This window comes from Drosophila willistoni (genome assembly GCF_018902025.1).
Source record: "Drosophila willistoni isolate 14030-0811.24 chromosome 2R unlocalized genomic scaffold, UCI_dwil_1.1 Seg167, whole genome shotgun sequence".
Lineage (NCBI taxonomy): Eukaryota > Metazoa > Arthropoda > Insecta > Diptera > Drosophilidae > Drosophila > Drosophila willistoni.
Window position 1 is genome coordinate 16,906,077 of NW_025814050.1, and position 24,056 is coordinate 16,930,132.

A 24,056-nucleotide genomic window follows, 5' to 3' on the forward strand; every position below is an offset into this window, starting at 1 on the left:
GACGCCTACAATCTGGCAACACCTTGCATCTCTTCCAGCCTCCAAACACACGTGCCGCCTCTCCCCAATTATCTCACTCTCCACACTCTCTCACACACACACACACTCGAACTGCATAGCACTTGGCGCCAAAGACAGCTTCTTTGGCTTCATCTCTTTCTCCTTGGCCCTCAGTCTTATCGAAGTGTGGATCAGAGTTGAAAATTTTGTTTGTCCTTTGTCAGTGTATAATATTTTTTTGTTTTTTAAACACGCGGCTTATTATTATTCGCTTCACCTAACTTTTAAAAATACATATAAATAAATATATATAAATATTTTTTTTTATTGAAAATTTACGCGTTTCTCATTAAACAAACACAAAAATTCTAATGAGATTTTCATTTTAATTGTATATGTTTATTATCTAAAATACAACTTAACCTAACTATAACAAATTTGATTTTGTTTAAATTTACACATTTCTATAAATAATATAAAAAAAACCTGAAAAAAAATAAATAGTTAATATTAATTGTTCCTGTTTTTGTGATCAAGCGGAGTGCATCGAGCGTAGTTGAAGTGAGTGAGTTTAAAAATTGACCAATAAAAAATGAATAAAATTATAATTTATGTTATTTTATATATATAAATTCAGAGTCATAAACATATTAGTTATTAAGGTTATATAAGGTTAATAAGCCATTTTTATTTTATATGCGCATTTAATTAATACTTTATTTAATTATAATTTCATCTTTACCTTACCTTACTCAATATGCCATTTATTATATACCAAAATGCAAATATAAAGTACGGCTTATGCATATGTAATAAGATGATGGTCTAGATTCTAAGCTTAATCCCAGTGTGCATGCAATTTATTTGCCAAGATCTATTAAAAAAAAAAGTTAAATTAGTTTTATGCAAATTTTTGTAGCAAAATATATATTATTTTATATTAATATATATTATTTTTTAATTGCCGACAGAAACTATTGCATAGAGCCCACTGTACTTGTAACTGTATATTAAACAGTTAAATGATAAAATAAAATGTCACTCAATATTCGAGTTACATTTAATTGCGCGGGAAGCTTCTCCCACAAGTCTCTCTCTCTCTCTCTGTCTCTCTTCTTTCTCTCTCTCTCTCTCATCCCCCATTACATTTGCATTGACAGTGGGGCAACAAATTTATCATTTGCATTCAACATTATTTTGTTTTTACTTTTTTTAATTAATGTTTCTATGCAAATCGTTTCATGTTAACAGTTTTAAATGGCTTAAGTCAAGAGGCAAACAATTAATTTAAAAACTAAATAATCATGATTAACCAAGTGCAAATCTAGTGCAACTAACTAAAATACATATATTCTACTAATCAATTAATATGGGTTTTTTTATTTTTTTACGTTTTTTGTCTCACTGATATCTATGTATATATTTTTTATGCATTCCAGAGAAACCGCAAATAAGTATTTTTCTTGTCAAAGTGGGTGCCAAGCACCGATAGCAACACGTGAGCCAACAACAAATCCGTGGGCAGCATAAAGGCAACAACAACAACGGCAACTGGTCACTATATAGAATGACCGATCGTTTATACAGGTGAGTTATTCTGCCTGCATTTCTATATGTATACATAGTTATTGTTTGATTCTTTATAAACAAGCCATAAAATATTCTCTTCTGTGGTTGTGCAATCAATTTGCAAATCACGCTACATCGCTAAAAATTATACTTAATCCCCCTTAAATCAATTCCCCCCCAACATTTGCTTATTACAAACAAGAAATGTCTATTAATTTTTTTTATAGAGTTGTTTTTTTTTTTGTTCAAATATTACAATGTAAGGGGAAAGTTGTTTATTTTCTGAATCAAATAAATTTGAGGTTCTATGCAGGGGCGGATTTAGGAAAAATGATGCCTTAGACTCTAAGATAGAGTTATGATTATAGAATTTTCATAATATTAATCCATACTACTCCTTAAATTATAAGGTTAAGTCTCTAAAGTCTTAAATGCATATATATGGACTTAAAAATGGATAACAAAGAAAATACATTCAAATTGTCTTTTAATTTCAAGGATAAGGATTCGCTTTGAATATTTTCAATAAGAATTTTTACGTTTCAAGAGTTTATAATAATAATATTTATATCAGTTTAAAGAAAACAACCAAAGTATCTGATCTTCTTTTCTTTTAATTTATAAATAATTATAGAAATTCAGACAAATAGTGTTTTTTAAAAATGTGACAGCTTCTAATAAAAAAAATATTTTATACCTTTCATAAGGCGATTCTATGATTAAATTGATTAAAAACTTATTTATAAAATTAATAGCGAATATACTCACACAAATATATTTTTCTATATTTAAAATATGCTTCACTTCGAATTATTTAATAAAAAAAAACTATTAATACATATTAAAAAATTCCTGGAATTTCGACGCCTTTAAAAAATTTGTCCTAACTTTCTATATTATAAATATTTCCAGAGCGATTTTATGACATTTCGGGTAGTCAAATTTTAGCCGAACTAATCTTTAGTATTTAAAATTTTTATTAGCAAATTTCAGTTAATTAATAATTATATTTTGTCGTATTACTTAGCTGGCCATATGAAGGCCCCGAAAAGGCAGCTGCAGCTGCCGCCTTTTATGCCCAGGCGGCACAACCCCAACTTTATGCTCCACCCACGGCTTTGCCACCAGGAGCATTGTGTGCCGATTTCAATAATAATTCGGGCATTGGACTGGCAAATGGATTACGTTATTTCAATGCGAACGGTCTATTGGGTTACAATCCACCAATGTTGCCCGCCAAGTATCCACCGGGCGCCGGAATGCCCTCACAGGTGGAGGTGTGCCAATATGCTCATCTGAATGGTAGTGCATCGTGTTACAATCGCAATCGTTATATGCCCTACAATCATAATCGCAGTTGTGCTGCAGCAGCTGCTGTGGCAGCAGTCAGTGGTCATCCATTGCTCAATCAACAGCATCAACATCAACAACAACAACAACAACAACAGCATCTTCATCAGCAGCAATTGCAGACGCACCAACAACAGCAGCAGCAGCAGCAGACACAGGCTTCTGTAGCTGCAGCCATGTCCTTGGCATGTGCCTCCAGTGCCTCCGCTAGTTGCTATCAGGGAGCATATGGCGGCTATGCTCCCATCTATCAGCAGACGAGCATGTGTTCTTTGAATCAATCGAATCTGGTGGTGGCTCCCTCAGTGGCACCTATAGCAACTAGCAGTGTGACACCAGTTACTCCAAGTATTCCAATCAGCAGTGTCTCTGAGTTTTCATATGCCAATGGTTTGATTAATACCCTAGCACCCAGTGTGACGGCATCTTCTTCAGCAATAGCCACTCCTACCATTCCAAATGGTGGAGAGACTTCCACAGCGACCTCAACCCTGACTTCTTCGTCGAATACCACTTCTAGCTCCACGTCTTCTGCTGGCTCTGGACACACTTATGCCACAGTTGCTGATCCCAGTGATGCAGTGACTCTGCAAATAACCAACCTGGATTATTCCCTGGATGAGGCCAGTTTGCGCAACTTTCTTATGAACCAATTGAAACCCATTACGCCTGTAGTATCCTTAATATTTGAAGGAAGCTCTTATGCCAAGGTCACCGTGCCAGATCTCTATGTAAGTGTAGCCTGATGGACTGGAAATGGCTAAGAATCTAATAATCTTTCTAATGCAGTTTGCCAAGCAAGTGGTGTCCAATTTGCATCGCAAGAAGATTGGACATAAGCGTATGTTGGTCAGCTATACACGCGACTCTTCCCTGACCGAGGTTAATACACTGCGCTGTCAGGTTGCCGGATTACTGAAGGTAAAATATATAGAAATTATCATTAGATTGTAATCTGTTTTTATTTTTGATTCAAGGATGTTCCGTATTATACACTGCCCATGTATAAGTTCCGTGAGCTCTTCCAGTCGCGTTTCAAGACCTCAATCAGTGTCTTGGATTTGTATAAAATGCAAGATATCTGCACTATCAATTCAGATAATAATGAGGATAAATTCATTAGCCTACAGCCAGAGCTAGTGAATACACTGGAGAGTTCACCCTTGATGGAGGGCCTGCAGCATAGTGTCCCCTATTGTACGGCACATTTTAAGCGGGAACAACACAAGGGTTGGGCCGAACAGGAAATTGAACCATTACCTAATGTCTGTATGTCCATAGCTGAGATCCAAAAGCTAATCTATCCATTGCTCAAGCATCATCCTGGAGATATACCAGTGGCCACCCTGCTCCACTGCATCGAAGGGCAATTGAATGTGCAAATCGATGCCAATGATAGTGGTGTCAATTTGGAGCATTTGGTCTGCTGTGTCCAAGGCATACAGATACAGGTTAATAATTTTGGCATCAAAATATTGGGCTGGCTAGAACTCAACAAGGATTTGTCAGCCTCAAATGTGTCGGGGTCGAATTTGAGTTTAAATTCCAGCGATCGATCTGGTAATGGCAATGGAAATGGAGGTGGTGGCGGTGGAGGATCAGGTGGCGGCAATAGTGGTTATTACAAAAACTCAACTGCCGATCCTCTATATCAGATCTCCAGAGAGGTTATTGAATTAGTGAAAATGTCACCAAAATCGACGATGAAATTTAATCGTTTCATCCCAGCTTATCATAATCATTTTGGCAAACAATGTCGTGTGGCCGATTATGGTTATACCAAATTGATTGAACTATTCGAGGCTCTGTCTTCGGTGGTTCAGATAATGGGCGATGGCGAGAATCGTCAGATAACTCTAACCCATCGCACTCAAATCAGACGTTTCACCTCCGATCTTCTTCGTGTTTTGAGGGCCAATGGCAACAATTCCGTTCTACTGTCCCAATTGCCTGGCATCTTTGCTCAGTCTCAGAATCGTAATTTCGATGTCACTGACTATGGAGTGTGTGATTTGGTCGATATACTCGATGGCCTGGTTAACTCAAATATTGTGGTCCTTAGCACCATACAACAGGGCAAGGATATTTTGATATCGATGCCCAAGCGTAAGCAAACCAACAATGAACTCGAAAAGACTTGTGTCTTTGCCGGCGAGATGGTTGAGCTCTTTCAGAATGCTCTGCAATATACGATCCTATTTCAGAAATTTGTACGCTCTTATCATTATCATTTTGCCTTTCAATGTCGCCTGAGTGATTATGGTTTCCTTAAATTGGCCGATCTAATGGATGCCATACACGGTGTGGTCGAAATCGAGGTAAACAATGATGAGGAGAAGAAGATTATCCTATCCCCAAAAGTGGCCAGACGTGTCTTTGCCATTCAGTGTGAGGATCTGATTCGTAATGTCACGGGAAATTCGACCAATTGCATGAAATTGGAACAAGTTCTTAAATTGCATAAGAAGAAATATGGCTATCAAATCCAACCTCATACATTGGGTGTAAGTGAAATTGCCAAAGCCATCGACTTGTTGCCCTATGTGGAGGTCCAGTGTAAGGAGCAGGCCACCTGGATTATATGCCACAATGATGATGTCGAGTTCCGTAAACTGTGCTATCGTGCCTCTAAACAGCTTTTGCAGAGAGAGACCACTTCAAAGGAAGGAAGTCCTACCACAGCATCCACCACTTCCCCATCGACTGAGGACTCTATATCGAAAACTAAATTCTTAAAAGAGTTTAATGCCAAGCATAAGGTTCAGCTTACAGAATCCGGATTGCTGGCCATGCGGCATGCCATTGAGGTGAGAAGTTCTTTTAACCCGAGAATCTCTTCTAGCATTTAATTTTCCACCAAAATCGTTGCAGATCTATCAGGATGGCGAAGAATCTTGTGTGCGTTTAACTAGCTTCATGCGCTTCTTAATCTCCATTGTGCGTCTGTTGGAACAAAGACCCAATATGTATTTGCATGAGATCAAGACGGGCTTGGATTGTAGTATATCGACTACCTTTGAATTTGGTTTTCCCACTTTGTATTCGGTTATAACAGCCCACGATGATCTCTTTACGGTGAATAGTGGACCCACCCAGGAGAGAAGTGACATCTCGCTCAATGTGAATTGTGAATGTGAGTGAAAAACAACTCTAAGCAAAGTGTATTATATTTATCTCCATGTATTCCAGTACGCCTTAGTTCTGGTGCCAGTCATCAGCATTTGTTTGGCTCTTTAAAGTTGCCCTATGCCAAGCACAAGACTCAGCGTAGTAGTCGCACTCCTCTCGGCGAGCATAATCGTCCACCACCGGCACAGGCTCCGCCACCGCACAAGACTCGAGCCATTGCCAATGAATATGCTGGCAGTGTGGTTAATGCTTCCAATGCCAACTACAAGCCTCAAGTTAATAGCACCAGCAGCAACAACAGTAACAACACCAGTTTTCCATCATATCAGGAACACTTTCCACCTCCACCTCCAGTGGCCGCCAAAGGCTCACCACCCAGTGCCAATTGTTCAGTTATGTCCTCGACTTTGCTCAATAACTCGACAAGTTCTGCTTCTGGCAATTTAAGTCTCTGCAGCAGCTGTTGCAATAAGGAAAACGCTTTGAATTCATCACTGCAGTTCTTTAATAGTTCCTTCAATTCATCCAATGAGCTAAATGCCAGTTTGGGTGCCGGAGATTTGGATAGCATTGCATGTAGCACTGCCATTACACCTTATGGCAATGCTAGCAAACTTTGGCAACGTCGCCATTCGAGTTTGTATCAAACACAGCAACAGCAGCAGCAGCAGCAGCAGCAACAACAACAGCAACAACAAATTCTTTCATCTGCCATGATGCCACATACAGTAGATGCCACAGGAGATATATATGATTTGGTTAGCTGCAATGTGGCACCAATTAGTTCCATTTATGAGCCGCCCAAACCGGATACACCACCCACTGAGGTAAGTCAAGCAGTTTTGATTAATCAGTCCATATAACCACATCTTTTTGTTATCTTCTTATAGAAACTACCCTTTTGGATCGATCCCATATGGAGTAATCAATCAGTTCAGCCTAGGCAAAATATTCTCAATATACGTTTGCCTGAACTGAAAACTCACAATGTATTTCCCATGTTATTATCACCTTATACGCTATCGAAAAATGAGAATATGAAGCGTCAATTGTTTAACTTTGATAATCATGATCGCAAAATTGCTTAAATAATTAAATTTTCAAGAGAGAGAGAGAGAGTTATGCTCCCGGAGAGCCCTAATATTGTTTTTTTTTTTTATAAATTGTTACCTTATTTACCACAATCATTTATATATATTTTGTATCATTTTTAGTTTTAAGCAAAGATTTGTAACTTTATCACAATTTATTTGGCCATTTGGTCGCTGTTTTTTTTTTTTTGGTTCAATTTGAACAAATTGTTTTGTAAACAAATTATAATATTAAACAAATTCCTCAAAAGATTAATTACATGTAAGAGAAATTTTCGAAATAACTTATAGAAACCTTGAAATACTGATTTAGGCAGCAACAAATTAAAATTCCGTCAGTGTTAAAAATCAGGTGCCACAATACGAAAAAACAAATTGGCCAATTCAATGCCAAAGAATGTGGCTGCATTGGCGGGAAAAGCTCTGAGCATAACTGGTGTAATGCCTTTGTATAGGGCCAAAGGTCCCTCATTTTTCATAAGATCAACAAAAACGCTACGTATTCCCCGTTTATAAGTGCCTTCGGGTGCTGCAAGAACAAGTTAGATTTGAATATAAATTAAAAATATATTTTACTTTCTGATAAAACTCTCACCCGATTGCAAACGACTCTTGAGTACATCAGCTGGCATGCCGCCAATCCAATAGAAAATGCCAGCCATTCCTCCAGCTAATATTGCTGGCAATAAGTCCACATTGGGTCGATTATAGCGACGCATGTATTCAGTTGTCAAAATCTCATAGCTGAGAAAATATAATCCATTGGCGGGCAAATCTATGAAATGTAGATAAATTGATATATGTATTAAAAGATATGCAAATCTTTTCAGAGGGATTAGCCAATTTAATTGCGGATTATGACATGTGATAATTGTAACGTTCGATTACATCAAAAGATTGCGCAATCAATTAACCAAAGGCAATTACACTTAAATCGCAAATAGATCAGAAATTGACAAACAACAACAGAAATGCTTTCAGTTTTAGAAGCACTGGGGAATTAAAAACTCATTAAATTCATTATCAAAATAATTATATATACACATTTTATTTAACACGACTTTCGTACTTAAATTGAACAAATCTCTTTTAAATTATACATCCCAGAGAGAACAAAACAAATTATTTATAGTGAATTGCACTTAGAAATTTGGAGCAACAATATTAAAGAAATTGTTGGCCAGTTCAATGCCAAAGAAACAGGCAGCATTGGCTGGGAAGGCACGTATCATAATGGGTGTAACACCACGATAAAGAGCCAATGGCCCATCCTTAACAATCAGATCCTTGAACACACTACGTACGCCATGCTTGTAAGTGCCCTCCGGAGCTAAATCATAAAAGAGAATTAAAGAAAAATCATCAAAAATTTTAGATTTAAAGCAAATGTAATTCTACCTGATTGCAAACGACTCTTGAGCACATCAGCAGGCATGCCCAAGATCCAATAGGCCATGCCAGCGGCACCGCCAGCAAAAATGGTCGAAGCCGTATTAATTTGTCCAGTTTCGGACCTTGATTTTGCCACATCCTGAATATACTCATATACCAAAAAGTATAAACCATTGGCAGGCAAATCTGCAAATCATCATTTGAAAATCACAATTAATATAAATCATGTGGCATGACTTTAAAGATAAGCTACTAATACATATATTAATTTGACTTACATATAAATTATGATCTATTCTATATATTAGAGTTCACATAGTTTTCATAGTTTCTCAGCCTTTGCCATTTGCAGATATGAACTATTTTTTATATTTTTTTTTTTCACATGCTTGATTAGAATTTAGAAATAAACGAAACAAATAAACAAATGGCGCCAATAGTAAGACTAAATGAACTATATGATATGGATACATACTTATAATCTTGCTATAACTATAAACAAGTTACAATGGGAGATATTCCATAATTTGTATATAGAAAAAATAAAGTAAGATTTCTTTAAAGAAAAGAAAAACAATATTTTGTTAGTTAAATGTTTCATTTTTTCCGCATTTTTCAAAAAATTTCCAAGAATTTTTTATTGTAGATTGTGCAAAAATGTTTTATGATAAGAAATTTTAAATTTCTAAAGTTAATCAAGAAATTGGAAAGGAATGCAACATAACAGACCAAGCCAAGTCTGAGAAAAGGGGAATTTCATTGAGAAATATTTTTTTGCAAATTCATTTTAAATTTCTAAGAATTTAAGTACATTGTAGATTATTAAAAAATTATTCCTCCTTCCTCTTTCTTTGCTGTACAAAAATTTCATTGAGAAAATGTTCTCTCATATTTATCCATAAATTCCAACAATTTATATTGTAAATTTTATAGCAAATCTTATATAATTTTATGAATTAAAAGGGTCATTTCATTCCATAGTTTTTCAAACTTGTAAAACTAGACATCTGACCTTGTGCCCAATGAATGACGATGGACCAAAACTTCTCTAACTACGCCCATTGCAGTAAATTCGTACAAAATAATGTATGTACATACATAGATATATAAGTATACATAATATACAGACACATACATGTTTAAAAAAAAAAAGAAATATATAAGAAACTTATCCAAGACGGGAAGTGTTATCGTTGGCTTCCTTTCACATAAAAATGGAGAATGAAACGGCGGGTACATTATTTATAAACATATATAAGTATTAATTTCGAAACTTTAAATGAATTTTATTAGCAAAAGTTGAATCTCAAAATGTTCAATCTGATTGATAATAGAGGTTTTGAATTTGAATATTTATAGAACGTTAAAATTTTTAAAACTTTGAAGGTTCGCAGTGTGTTGATTTGGTCTTGATACAAATTTAACCATATAAAACTCCCTACTACATTTCATAAAATTCTACATATAGAGTATACAAATGTTAGTGACATTCCAGAGAATCGCCGATAAGGCAAGTTGTCCGAACGAGAAATATGGATAACTGATGCTGTTCATATTCAATGGGTCTTAGTTTCTGAATGGCATTCAAGTGAAGCATGACGCGAGGAGCAACTGTGAGGTGTAAAATGTCCAAATCAAAGATAATCCACACGATAATAATTATCATTTTAACGATAGTGAGTTCAGATATTGACAAGGAATAAAGAATTATTTATATGTATATAATACTTTAGTTTAGCTATGGTTTTGGGATGCCACAACAAGAACTTTTATATGACACAGAATCATTGGAGCAGTATTCGCAATCGCAACCGGAACCGGAACCGGAACCGGAATTAGATGTATTCAATTGCCCCACAAATTGTGTTTGTCAATATGATGCCTTTAAGGAGTTACCGATTGCGAGATGGGTTAATCACATGATCGATAGTTATGATGATGAATTGCATACAAAATTGGCTACCTGCCTGCTGCAGGATAACAACGATACGTTGGGTTTGTTGAGCAGTTTGCCAATGGATTTGCAGGCGTTGATTCTACTTCACACTGGCAGCTCGGACAGTCAAGTGATGGGTAAGTAAAATATAAGAGAATCTCATACAAGATTAATTTTCATTATCATTCTCCTTTATCTAGTCAATACCAGCAGTCTTAAACCTTTAAATCAATTGACCACATTGGAGATACGAGGTCAAGGAGCCACTTTAATCATCGATGAACCATTGGAATTTCTACAGCATGCAAATTTTGAGCAAATTCAAGTGCAAGCCAGTGAGCGCCTACAACGTGCCATCAATATACAAACCAAATTATCCAATGATAACTATAATTATACACTGGCAAGTGATTTAAATGCCACCAAGAACTATGAACCAAAGTCTAAACTACAATTTGAGGAAGTTATCCTCGAAGAGATATTGTCATATGAACAGCATATGCAAAAACTGAAACTGACTCGTATGCCAACATTTAAGGGATGGACCAGATTGGAAGTTTTGCGTATACAGGACTGCCATTTGGAGGAGATACATTGGCAAACATTTGATGGACTGCAGCAATTGACACATCTCAGTTTGGAGAGGAACAATATTGTTGATTTGCCACCGTTTGCCTTTGCTGGGGCATTGCATTTGAAAAGTCTGTCCTTGGCACATAATTTCATCGATGGAATGCATTATCTTGGCTTGGCTGGATTACTTGAACTCGAGAATCTGAATTTAGCTGATAATTTGCTTGAGTTCTTGAATGAAGCGAGTTTTCCACCCTTTCCCAAATTGAAGAAAATTGATTTGCGTAAGAATCCAGTAAGAAATATATATCCAGCTACATTTTGGGTAATGAATAATACCAGAGAATTGCAAATGGGCAGCAATGTAGCTGCCTTGGAACTGGGCACGATGAACAGCTATGGACAATTTGATTCGCTTCACAAGCTGCGTACATTGAGCTTGAGCAATGTGACTGCCGGAAACTTGGAACAGGGTGTTTTCAAGGTGAGCCTTTCAAGAGCCTTATCACTCGACACAATATTTAATTTTATCTTGTTCTCAGGGACTGAATTCGTTGGAAACCTTGATGCTTCGGGGTAGCATTAAAAGCATTCAATTTGATACATTTGCCGGCATGGGGCAATTGCGGGAACTTGATTTGAGTGAATGTGGCATTTTGGAACTATCCATGGACGCCTTAATGGGTTTACAGCGTTTGGAAATACTTAAATTGGCCCATAATAACCTCACGAATATACCACCCGGTCTCTTGGATGATCAACAGCAATTGGAGGAAGTGCATTTGCAGGGGAATCAATTGAAAACCTTACCCAAAAGTTTCTTTTATCAGCCGAGATTACGTGTGGCACGTCTCGATCTGAATCCCTGGCAATGTAGTTGTGACATGAGCACTTGGCTGCAACGTCTGACCAACAGAATTCGTGGTCCCAGTGTCGAGACATGTGTCAAGGATATAAATGGTGATCCGATCGCTTGCAGGCACGTTCCCTCATTTGAAGTGGATAAAAGTCTAGTGCCACGTTGTGCCAATTACAATGGACGGAGTGTTTATTATGTCCTTCGAAGGCAACTCCATTGCGATGCTATGCTAATTTTAAAAACACGAAGTCGCATGGGTAAGACACGTGGTCTGCCACATTGGCGTAAACTAGAGATGCAACAACAGGGGCATGCTAAGCCAAACAGGACAACGAGAAGACAACACAAACCCCGTAAGAGTCAGCGCAACAATTTGGATTTTGTCCTTAAACAGCAACAACAACACCAAATGAGGCGATCCAAAGAGGAGTCTCAATCAGTGGAATTATCTAATGAGATCTAAACAAAATTCGACTTACAATTAGACTTAATGAACAAAATATTCTTAGAAATAATAAATATAAAATTTAAATTCTAGACTGAAAACATAATTTTACACTTTTTTTTTCATTAAAACAAAACAAAAAAAAACATTTCATCATTCGGACTATTCGGCCGATTAATTAAAAAATTGTTCAAAAATATATTAAATAATAAAAACAAAATTTAGTTTTGTAATTTAACTAAGGGTGGGGAAAGAATATGACGATACTACTCACAATAAATAAAATAAAAACCAATAATTTGGAATAAGTTAGTTAAAAAGCACATAGCTAAACAAAGTTTCGAAATTTCTTACTTTTTTGTCAGGTCGTTTTCAAAATTCTGTAAAATTGGGTGGAAACAAACTAAACATAATAATTGACATTCGAGCCCGTTTTTTTTTTTGTTTATAGGAACCATTTCTAGGTACTGAAGCTAATAGTCTGTTTAAAAGTTTTAAAACTTTGTTAGAAATTACTTCTGTTGACGTAGACGTCAAGGAAAACATCTTAATGAATTCTAGGAAAAAATGAAAATCTTGCATGAGTACAAAGAAAAGTAACATTAATACTCGATAACTTGGGTTTCTCTTTTTTCGAATGTAATAAAATACAAAATGCAAAAAGAAAACTCAAAATATACTGGAAAAAAATGATTTAAAGGTATTTGATATGTTCGACTGCAATTAAAGTAAGTCTAATCATTATTATTTAACTATCACTTACAAGATACAATAATAAAGACAACATACGAGGTAAATGTAAATCGAAGCTATTTTAACAATTCTTTTGCTTAATATGGCAAGGCAAACATAAAGTAATTTATCTGAACTTACCCCTGAGCATGGTGGCACAACTGCCCTTGAAGACACTGCGTAGGCCACCCTCTTTGTACAGCTTTCCGGCACAATCGATCATGCCATTGTATTTCCTTTGACCACCTTGACCCTGTTGGGTCTGTAGTAGGACCTTAATACGTTCACCCGGTGCCATAATTAAAGTGGAAAACAGCCCCGAAAATGAGCCAGCCACAAAGATTTGTGAGTAGGTGAGTTTGGCGTCTTCGCCACGTTGCTGGAGACGCTTGCCCAAAGCATAACCAGCGAAACACATGGCAAAGATGGGAGCCACACCAGTTAAGGGGGCCGACATTCCCTTGTAGAGACCACGAACTCCTTCATTTTTGATGGTCTTGGCAGCGCAATCGAAGGTGCCGCGGTACATGGGTTGCTCGCCAGGTGCAGGCCTTGGCATGGTTTGCAGGCGCACCTACAGAAATGACAAATTGGTTAAGAGATTGTTTGCAATTGGTTGTTAAACGACTTTACCTTTATGGTGTCCAGTGGATGACCAGATAACACATTGCAAATGCCACCAAATCCTCCCGTCAGAAAGGATTTCACTGGATTTGCCTTGCGTTCTACGGGCTGATTTTCGATTTTTTCAACGGTTGCCATGGCTGTTTTTTTATGGTGAACCTGGAGAAACAAAAGAGTGTATTAGATACAGTTTGAGAGTCACAATCACCTTCTGCTTAGCATTGGTAAATAAAATCAAGTGGAATGAATCGCATTGTATTGGAATTTGCACCTTTTTGGTTGATAATCTTGACCTAATCTCTAGTGCCCTCTAGACCCTAGAATCGCCTATGACGTTACGCCATCAATATCAAAAAAAAATCAAAAAGTATCACAGAAAACTCTTTGGCATCTTGATCACTTAAATCATGATCTTTCAACATCTCACAACTTCTTACCTGCTGGACAAAACAGCGAAAGTGGTAAAAACAAAAAAAAAAACTATCGATGTGGCCGAGTCTCTCTGGAACCTGTTGCTGGCAATAACGCAGCGTCTACTGATTAAATGGTTTGGCTACACCCTGTGAACAGGGTAAACGAAACGGGGAACGGGTTTACTTTTGTTATCAGACGCTACATTTTGGCATTTAATGAAACGAGTGCTCAGTCTCTCATTCATTTCCATTCCACGAAGCGAAGATTCGTCTCCCATTTGAAATGATTTGATTATAAATTACCTTAGTCTTGGCGGCAGGTCAGATAGAAAGTCCAAAGTCCAAGAGTTGGTGTAGTTTATGGATTCTCTATGCCAGTCTCTTTATTTTGACTTTGACTTAATTGTCAATATATTACCACTGATTCTGTGGTTGCTTTAATTTATTTTTTCGGCACTTTCATATTAATTTTATACAAAACCAAATAATTCTTTCAAAATATAAGGAATTCATCCAATTAGAGATGTGCGATATATGCTTACACTTATTTGCGTGACTTGATCACTCAAGAGTCACAAGTCGCAGTGAATAAAGTGTAAAATTCGAAATCAAAATAAGTTAGAAACCTTATATAAATAGTTATAGCAAATATTTTAAAACGTCTTTAAATTGTCTATTAATCTTGTAATATTCGCCTTTTTCTTTATCGTTGTAATGCCTGTCACAGAAGTAACAGAAGTGATACCTTGCCCATCTCTAAACGACGTTTAACAAGTATCGATATACATTCTAGGCGCAAAAATCAAATCTCATATCTCAATATATCTTCTAAGATTTTAGAATTTGTAAATTATATTAATTTTTTTCGATTCATAAAAACAAAATTTGAAAAAACTATTAAGTCATTAATTGCTTTTGTAAATAATTCACTTTATTTCATTGATTCTTCGTAATCGATATTTGTTCCATATTTAATAATTGGTGTATTTGTTTCTTTCCTTTAATTGGTACATTTGTCGGACTGCTGACTTTGTTCTCTAAGAGAACAAGTTCGCTGCTTAATTTTAGGCTCTATCTCTCACAAACACATTCATTTTTTTTATTTTTCTTTTCTTTTTTTTGTTTTGTTTTATATAAACTAAAGTATGTATATACGAGACGACTTTTGGACTACAATTGTAGAAATTTTGTAGTAAGAATATAGTAGAATATATATATATATATTATATGTATATATGGTACTATATGCTTGTATATAAATATCAAAATACATAATTCGAATTCTCTTCATTTCTTCATTTTTGAGTTAGTTGTATATAGCATATAAGTCTGAATTGTTAGCTGGAGAAGCGCGCGCACGAACACATACACAATAAATTATATACATTTATGCATAAATAAAAATACATCATAATACATGTAAATGCTTAAAAAAAATAATATATATATATAAGAATAATAGCAATAATTCAATTAAATACAAATGATATACATATATGCATATACGTATATATTAATGAATAATTAAACCATTTTAAAAAGTTAACAACAATTGTGTGTGTGTGGGATGGTGGGGGAAGGGAGGAATTGGGTTGGGGGCCAAAAATAGGGCGTTCCTGACAGCTGCTGGCACTTGCGTTTCATTTTAATTCATATTCATATATATAAATAGTTGTTTTTTCATTTTGTTCTTGTCAGAGATTCCTGGATCTGGTTAGTATCAATTGGTTTTTTTTTGTTTCGTTTTGGATGGCAATTGGTTAGGCGGCACTACGCAAGCATCAGAGCACTCAGATTTCGTTGCAGTATCGTGTCCTTGACCGAATTGAACACCACATTTATATTTCTCGTATCTATGGCAGTGGTAAAGTGATGATAAATCCGACTTGTGCTCGTACTCCGTTGAACACTCATAAACATTTGCAATATAAAGTTTTGCACATCGAGCAATGAGTGGGGATTGCCCTTATATTGAGGATAGAACCAGCGTATATCAGTCTCGGGATTGCATACTTTCTTTTCCAGCAAATCGGTTTTGTTTAAAAATAATATTATTGAAATGCCTTTAAAGGTGTTGTTATTTACAATCGTATCAAATATATTTTTTGATTCCTCCAGGCGGTTGGTTTTTCTGCAAAACAATAAAAATAAATATTATTATAAATGATACATAATTATATATTCATATTCTTATAATTTGCTGTACTTATTAATTGCTTTACATATTAAGATTATGGGTTCTTGAGATTATTACTTTTTTCTTTGAATATTGGAAATATTTTCCACCTTAAATTGATTATATTTTACATTTGATAATGAGCTTTAAGATTATTGTCGTAACAACCATTTTTTTATTTAATAGTTTCAAATATATATTTTTCAAGGGCTTAAGAACTGTAGAAGAAAATCTCCAACTATATGATAATGGCATTTTTGATAAGAAACAAAGAAAAGTCATTCAGGGTCTTCAAACAACTTGATTAACAAGTTTATTTTTAAAGCACAATTTCAAAGACTTTATGAAGTTTTATTTAACTGTAGGGAATAGAATTGTACATAGCTATTTATTAAACAATATAATGACATCATTCAGTTTATTTATAATAAGACCGATTCACGCTGGCGATGGTGCAGTTAAACAATTGTAAATTGTTAAGCAAACTCATAAACTGTAATTTATATTATATAAATGTCACACAGTAGAAAAGTTTACAATGGGTAAACAATATGTTAGAGTTCATAATAAAAATTTGTTAAACAAACTCAAAAGTTTAAACTTGGATAAATGCGAATGAGTCATATGTAGATTACATTTATTTGGTAATACAAATATTCTAATCAGCCTTTTCCCTCACAATTTACTGTACTTTAATTACTAAAATTTATTTGCTTATGATATATCTGCACTCACCTGTCTTCTGCAAGCACCTGATCGAATTCCGAACTAGAGACAAGGAATATAATCGATGTAACGGATGTATCAAAACATTTTGTCCACTTCAGACGCTGCGTACGCTGACCACCCACATCGACAAACACAAATGGAATGTTCTATGGAAATAAAACAAAAAATATATCTGTATATAGAAGATATTGTATGTATAATCAACTCACCTGTACTTTAACGCAAAACTCAGAGACACCTTTAGTTGCCTTGCGACAGTGCAGTATATCTTTGTGTGTGGGCACATAATCCGGTTTGGCCAGCCGCTCGATTTCGTCTAGAAAATAGCTAACCGAATCGCTCTGCAAAAAGAAATACCAATAACAAAATGCATATCAATTAAAGCTGGTATTAAGTTGAACGTATTATTAAGGCTAACAAAAGAAAATTAACTATAATTAATATTGTTGCAGGTTTGAAAACAATTAAATTTTGGTGATCAATCAATGGCCACACGAAAGACAGATCTGATATAGAGGAAATGCATTGTAAAATATAAAACTATCGAATTTTCTGACGTAAATAAGCGTAAAATGAAAATGAACTTGTAAATTACTTAAAAAATACACTAAAAAACATTTCTAGCACATTTTTAACACCTCTTAAATTGGTTTTAAAACCAAAAATTGCAAACCTTTCAGCTAAACACCAAATTTAATGAACTGTATCGTAATGGAGAAGCAGTTTATGGGAACTTAAACACAATTGCTAAAATCTTACAATTTGAAATTCACGTCGACGTTCGTAGGCCCTTCGTATGCCTCGATCTTGCCACAAACGTGTTATAAGTGGTGCATATTCCATAAATTTGAGTGCCTCTATTGCATTGCATTCCATTAATTTGGCTTCATTAGCATCCTGTTCGCGTCCATCGCTGCCCCAAGAGATATCCAATTTTTCGCGGGCATCTAAAAGTACTTGCATACCTGCAAAATAGAAACGAAAACACAACATCAACTTGATGAGTTTAAGAATTTTAGAAATTTTTGTTTACCTCTTATAACATTTTGGTATATCACATGTTGGTATTCGCGCAACAGCTCGGGCTCAAAATTAACACCGTGTATGATGCGCATCTGTTTGAGAAACGTTGATTTGCCCGATTCTCCAGCGCCCAGAAGCAAGAGTTTCACCTAGAATTCAGGAATGTGGGTTAGGGTTTAGTGGGAGCAAGATTTATTTTTTTTTTTCGCGCGCAATAAAATGAAATTAATTAAAACCTTGACCGATAAAAAATAAATGAAAATAACAGGCCATATAACAACTGAAAATGAAAGAGACTTGTGTGCTGTGTTTGTGTTAATTGAATGCCTTTTGTGTGAATAAGACACTTTTTTTCTGATGATTGCCTAAATGATGCAACAATCAAAAACCCCAAAGGCCACAGCCAGAGCCAAACCCAGTTCCAGCAGCGGAAAGTGAAAATTTTTGGCTGACGCCTTTGTTGTTGTTGTTGTTGTTGTTGTTGTTGCCTGGGCGGATCAGCGGACAAGCTGACCGAACTGACCGTCCGACCAAGCGGCTCATGCGGGCTTGAAATACAACAAAATACATATGTAAATATATATGCTTGATAAGTGAGTAAGTCTGCACACAGCATATACTATATAGGCATCGGCTCGATCTCTGTTTGTGTGTGTTTGTTTGTGTGTGGGTCCAAGCAAATTAATGCTAATTATTTAATTAAACAGGAATACCCACAAAGTAGAGAGATAGAAGTATGAAGTTTATTTGGTTTTTCTTTTGCTTAGGATGAAAAAGTAAAGATAAACCAAGAGCTGAAACTCTGAAATACTTTTAAAATATTTATATATCAGCAATTTGATATCAGGATTATGAGAGATCTTTTGATTAAGCAGTTGATTAAGATCAAGTAGGACTTTTTTTTCTTCTATATCGCTGATCTTAGACTATATTTGACTATTATTTATGTCATTTATATCGTTTATTTCAGGTATTTTATTTTTTTTAGAACTTAAATTTGGTTATTTCACTGATCTTAGACTGTGGGCGATGATTTCTCTTATCACTAATTTTAGTTTATAAAGTTTATTTAACATATTAGCAACTCCTCCAAACCAAAAAAAAACTAAATCAACGACTAACTATAACCATTTTTAAAGCCACAAGTTGAAAGCTCCAGTTACTATCTCTATAATCCAAGTTTAGGCAGATGCTTGACAAGATTACAGAAAATCTTTTAACTCAAAAATAAACATTAACTAACGGCACATGATGACATGATTAACAGGCACTGAGTCATATGGTTATAACATTTATTGGCGCTAAAGTTATTTCTGTTTGCTTTTGGAATCATTGGCCTTACCTGCCGTCGAAACGCATGCTTTTCCTTCTCCAGAAACTTATCAATCTCTTTGGACTTGTAGCGTTGCTCCAGCTCCTCGGGTGTGCTGCGCAGTCGCACCAAATAGGTGAGGAAATTACCACAGCATCGCAGGCAGGCGAAACGGGATGATTGCAGGCGACTGCCCTGACGACGCAGATGCTCAGCTCCATCAGATATGAAACCACCGCCACCCTCATTTAGGCCACCCACTCCCCCGCCACCACCACCGCCATCAGCAGGATGATGATGATGGTGGTGCTCCTCCATCAGATGGGTCAGGGTACCAGTTCGTGTATCGTTGTTGCTGCTATTGTTGATAGCTCCGTGTGTTAACGTGGTCAACGTAATTCTGGACATGGCCAACGCCTGACGTGCACACTTTCTTCTCGCACACACACAGACACACACACACGCGCAGACAGCAGCTGCAGCTGTACGTTTCGTTGTTGTCCACTGACTCTGTTATTGTTTTTGCTTGTTCTTGTTGTTGGTTTCCTTGTTCTCCGGTGCACTAACACACACACGCTAAATTTAGCCTCGCCTCGTCTTCACGTCTGGCGCTTATTGTTTTGGTGGTCTTCTCTCCAAAAGATCGCAATATCTTGACCACAAACACGACCCCGACCCCGCCGCCGCTTGAGTTTCACTTTTACTTGACTCCGCCAGCATTGCAGGTCTCCACCTCTCCGCAAAGAGAAATGAAAATCCGCACAATATATATTAGCTCGCTGACGATACTAACTAATCCACAACTCTTGATAAATTAATTTGCAATTTAATTTAATCTTTTTAATTACGCGTCTTCATCGTCTTCGTAAATTGTGCAAATACAAAAGTAAATAGAGGAGGCGCGGTCACACTGTGTATTGAAATCTGGTCACACTAATATACGATAAGCACATACCAGGGCTACAAGGGCACACAAGAAAAAATACAACCTAATAAATTATTATATATATTATTAGTAATAATACGATGATGAACAGTTTTCAAATACATAACAATAACAATCCCTACAGATATTTCGTAATTACTTCAACATTGTGCATATAATATAATGAATATTATGATATATAATGAAAATAATTAAGTTTTTACGTCTAAATTCTTTTGTAATCTTGCAATATATATTATTTACTCTATATGCATGTAACCTGACATCCCTAAAATATCAAAACTATCGAATAAAGTGTCATACCTATTCCGGTCTAGATTGTTATTTATTTGTTTTTGCTTAGTCGTCGTGATAGTGTCGTATCGAATTGTTTTGTTGAAATATAACAAAAATAAAATGTTTATTAATACCGGCAAAGTTTCTTTGCTGTATGCAGCTCGTCTACCTGGCAGTGGGGTGCAATGTTTTAAGAAATGTGCAGGTAATTATAAATATTTTGGCCTTGGCAAGCAACTCTTTCAGGGTGGAGGGTGCACAAGGTCAACTTGGGTTAATCTGATTCAATTGGCGACAATCAGAGCACAGATGATGATGATAATAGATAGATTTAACTCAATTGAATACATACAATGTGTACCCCTAGGTACATACATATACTATGTTGGATTTTGCCCTCTGGTCGTCTGCCAAACTGCGCAATTTTCAGACTCTATATACTATATATTCATCTTTGTTTTGAATATTAAAAACATTTCCATTTCTTTTATTTAGCCATTCAACCTTTTCACACAACTGCCGCCGGCCAGAACTATGTAGACCCTGCTCCCTTGCCGTTGCCCATCAATGTGGATGCCGCAGAGACCACACGCTTCTCGCCCCAACGTTCACGTGATATTTCGGCCACCGTGATAATGGCACAGGCACCTATCTCGACCATTGACATTACCACGGATAATAGTTATAGCGGCTCACAGGGTGCCACAGTTGGCTTATCCCCGGATGATCCTCATGTCCAATCGTACGATTGCTTCGGTGCTGTCAGCTTGAATTCGGTGATGCAGAGCAATGTCCCTCAGCCATTTGGAGGCATGCATAAGTTCTCGCATTTAAATATGCCCGGTGGTCAATGGTCCCAGGAATTCAAGTTTACATCACAGAATATGCAGAGCTCACATTATCGTGCCTTGCGTGACAATTACCGCGCCGATTGGGTGACATACGATCAGAATGCCACCTTGAATTCTGGAGGAGGAGGTCAAGGTGAGCAGCGTTTCGCATTAAAAATAACCTGTTGCATGTGTTAGGCGCAGGCGCAGATCAAATTTATGAAATTTATTAACCAAGAGCTACCCAAAAAAGTTTTTTCCCAAATATTAGACTGAAATTCTTTTTACTGAGACAAGCAGATATCATCACCAAACTTAGACCACCCTAATGAGAGATTTAGGGACATTTTGTTACGCCTCCTCCTATTAGAACGTCACGTAATTAGTTAATGTCTCTTTATACTAATACTTAGTTTGGTAATAATCTTTGAGATATTATTTTAAGGCTTATGTGCCGACTATCACGTATACGCCGGGAGTGTCAGCTAGAATACTAATAAGATAGTGAAGATAAACTTGAAGTTTAGTTGGGCAAACAATTTAGAACTTAAAATTCTAGTATATTAAGCATTATAACCAAATTATTAACCAATTTTAGGATTTTGAATTCATTTTTTAGACATAATTTTCTTAAATAAAAAAAGAAAGCGCAAAATTGGATGATTTGATTCGATTTTGATAATTAAAATGAAAAAGAAAATGTTTTTAATGAGAAATTGTTACGAGTTAATCAATTTTTAAATGAATTTTTAGTTTGTTTGTTATAAGATAGACAATTCAAAACTTAGGAATTTAAAATTTGTTTCTCCTGGACAATTTTACGACGTTTATATATATTATTAGGGTGTAAATTAGAAAAATACTAACAAATTTAAAGTTTTTAGTTTGTCAAGTAATTTCCAATTTATGATTGTTATAGCAAAAATGAAAAGGTCTACTTTAGTATTAGTATATTGGTCTAATTTTATCAATTTTAAAGCTGTATGACCTTGTTTTTAGCCATGAGTTCATAATAGCGGTAGATAAAAACTAAAAAATTGTAATGCAAACAGTGTAGAAACTGGGCTAGGAGCTTGGGTAGCTTTTGACATTTGGCCAAACCTCATTTGCATTGCATTTCATTGCATGTCAGGCTTTTCCATACGTCGCAACTTTAGCACAGAGCGCGGGGCAACATCGCCTACTACAGCCCCATCAGCAGCAGAAGCACCAGGCACAGCCACCTCAGCCATAAGAACGGAAGCATCCACAACGCCAGAGAGCCAGAGTTTGAGTAAAAAGGAGCAACTGAAGCGTGCCTTTAAAGAGTATGGTGCCACCATTGTAGTTTTCCATGTGGGCTTGTCATTAATGTCGCTGGGTGGTTTCTATGTACTAGTAAACAGGTAAGGACTAACCCCCACAACATCTGCATGTGTCTAACTTTAGTTGTAGCACAAGCTAGTAGTTTATTTTTACCTATTTTGCATTGTAATACAAAATGCTAACGTCCCTTATTTATTTTGTCATTGCAGCGGCATAAATTTCGTGCCCATTTTGGAATACCTTGGCATTGAGTCATCGGCCATTGGAGAGAAATTGGCCACTGGCAGTACATTCGTTGTGGCCTATGCTGTCCACAAAGTGTTTGCTCCCCTTCGAATAAGCATTACCCTCGGAGCAACTCCATTTATTGTGCGATATCTGCGTGCCAAGGGATTCATGAAGCCAAAGATTAAGGGCAACTAAATTAATCACCTATCAATAATTTACGACAATACATATTATTATATTATTCATTTGTGTGAAAACATATATTTGTATACATACCTTTTAATGATTTTCATTACCAAAAATATACAACACAATTGCAAATGTTTTTAAAACATTAAAAAAAAAAACAAATTATGTGATCGATTTTTTCCGATAGTAAACTAATTTTTAAGTGCTGATTACAAGACGAATGAAATTTAGTTTGACCAATAAACCAAGTTAAAAACGATTTTTATTAAAACTTTGAAAAATATAAATTTTTAAAAGATTTTAAGAGAGGATCGTTTAGTTAACTACTTGAAATTTGTCGCCTTAAAGCAGATTCCAAAATATATTGGAAAAATAGCCGTATTAAAAGCATTATGAGGAACGAAATCGTTTTCGATTTTAAATAAATTTATCGAGAATCGAAAATTATAATTTATTTTGCATTTATTTCCAAGTATATTTAACCCCGCTTAATGTGTTTTCATAATGTTAGTTACATTTAATGTTTTACTTCAAAAGTACTGCATTTTCTTATTTAAAATCGTTTTAGAATTGAAACCGTTTACGTTAGAAAGTAGTTGGTTAAGAAGAGGTCTAATTACTTTATTTTGGACCTCCAGATGGCCTAAAATGAATTTAAAGAAGTAACTTTGAACCGTTCTTAAAAGAGGTTCTGTTCTTAGTTAAAGAGTTCTGATAAATTTTTACAGAAAGATTGTCTTAATGCTGCAGTTTGAAATTTAATAATCTGTACTCTGGAAACTTTAGATTTAAACGGCCGATATATCTGGCCCAGAATCAGATCGGGTTATTTTTTTCTCCCAAAGGTTTTCAGGTTTTTGAGGATCTTTATAATGTCCGTTCCGTTCAGTTTCCAGAACATTTTCATTACTAAGTAATCCAACTAAATG

At 35.7% G+C, this 24,056-nt stretch overlaps 5 protein-coding genes across 10 annotated transcripts; 3 read left to right on the forward strand and 2 right to left on the reverse strand.

Moving 5' to 3' along the window:
* The first annotated feature begins 364 nt into the window (after nt 1-364).
* LOC6642653 (meiosis regulator and mRNA stability factor 1) lies at nt 365-7,166 on the forward strand. 2 transcript variants are annotated; one of them, XM_047010661.1, is made up of 8 exons: nt 365-565; nt 1,440-1,587; nt 2,597-3,650; nt 3,709-3,840; nt 3,897-5,726; nt 5,791-6,052; nt 6,109-6,875; nt 6,939-7,166. In XM_047010661.1, exons 2-8 carry the CDS (start codon nt 1,568-1,570, stop codon nt 7,134-7,136), a joined length of 4,263 nt encoding a protein of 1,420 aa, XP_046866617.1. In that variant the 5' UTR covers nt 365-565; nt 1,440-1,567; the 3' UTR covers nt 7,137-7,166. The 2 variants fall into 2 exon arrangements, with proteins under 2 accessions (XP_046866617.1, XP_002065226.3); XM_002065190.4 differs by having other exon boundaries at nt 365-561.
* Nucleotides 7,167-7,391: 225 nt separating this feature from the next.
* Nucleotides 7,392-14,589, reverse strand: LOC6642654 (congested-like trachea protein). 4 transcript variants are annotated; one of them, XM_023175799.2, is made up of 5 exons: nt 14,417-14,589; nt 13,710-13,859; nt 13,218-13,650; nt 7,735-7,914; nt 7,392-7,668 (listed from the first exon to the last, which is right to left on the reverse strand). In XM_023175799.2, exons 2-5 carry the CDS (start codon nt 13,836-13,838, stop codon nt 7,481-7,483), a joined length of 930 nt encoding a protein of 309 aa, XP_023031567.1. In that variant the 5' UTR covers nt 13,839-13,859; nt 14,417-14,589; the 3' UTR covers nt 7,392-7,480. The 4 variants fall into 4 exon arrangements, with proteins under 4 accessions (XP_023031567.1, XP_015033828.1, XP_002065227.1 ...); XM_015178342.2 differs by lacking the exons at nt 7,392-7,668; nt 7,735-7,914 and adding exons at nt 8,156-8,469; nt 8,538-8,717 and having other exon boundaries at nt 14,417-14,585; XM_002065191.4 differs by lacking the exons at nt 7,392-7,668; nt 7,735-7,914; nt 14,417-14,589 and adding exons at nt 8,156-8,469; nt 8,538-8,717; nt 14,138-14,268.
* Nucleotides 10,110-12,445, forward strand: LOC111518575 (insulin-like growth factor-binding protein complex acid labile subunit). Its single transcript, XM_023175797.2, has 4 exons — nt 10,110-10,207; nt 10,265-10,604; nt 10,668-11,524; nt 11,583-12,445. The coding sequence occupies exons 1-4, from the start codon at nt 10,127-10,129 to the stop codon at nt 12,360-12,362; spliced, it is 2,058 nt and encodes a 685-aa protein (XP_023031565.2). The 5' UTR covers nt 10,110-10,126; the 3' UTR covers nt 12,363-12,445.
* A 433-nt stretch (nt 14,590-15,022) lies between the features above and the next one.
* On the reverse strand, nt 15,023-20,251 carry LOC6642655 (guanine nucleotide-binding protein subunit alpha homolog). Its single transcript, XM_002065192.4, has 6 exons — nt 19,384-20,251; nt 18,052-18,190; nt 17,778-17,983; nt 17,228-17,359; nt 17,025-17,164; nt 15,023-16,244 (listed from the first exon to the last, which is right to left on the reverse strand). Exons 1-6 carry the CDS (start codon nt 19,759-19,761, stop codon nt 15,884-15,886), a joined length of 1,356 nt encoding a protein of 451 aa, XP_002065228.1. The 5' UTR covers nt 19,762-20,251; the 3' UTR covers nt 15,023-15,883.
* A 379-nt stretch (nt 20,252-20,630) lies between these two features.
* Nucleotides 20,631-23,183, forward strand: LOC6641906. 2 transcript variants are annotated; one of them, XM_002065193.4, is made up of 4 exons: nt 20,631-20,780; nt 21,071-21,559; nt 22,538-22,790; nt 22,920-23,183. In XM_002065193.4, the coding sequence occupies exons 1-4, from the start codon at nt 20,696-20,698 to the stop codon at nt 23,131-23,133; spliced, it is 1,041 nt and encodes a 346-aa protein (XP_002065229.1). In that variant the 5' UTR covers nt 20,631-20,695; the 3' UTR covers nt 23,134-23,183. The 2 variants fall into 2 exon arrangements, with proteins under 2 accessions (XP_002065229.1, XP_023031392.1); XM_023175624.2 differs by lacking the exon at nt 22,538-22,790 and having other exon boundaries at nt 20,632-20,780.
* The last annotated feature ends 873 nt before the right edge of the window (nt 23,184-24,056 follow it).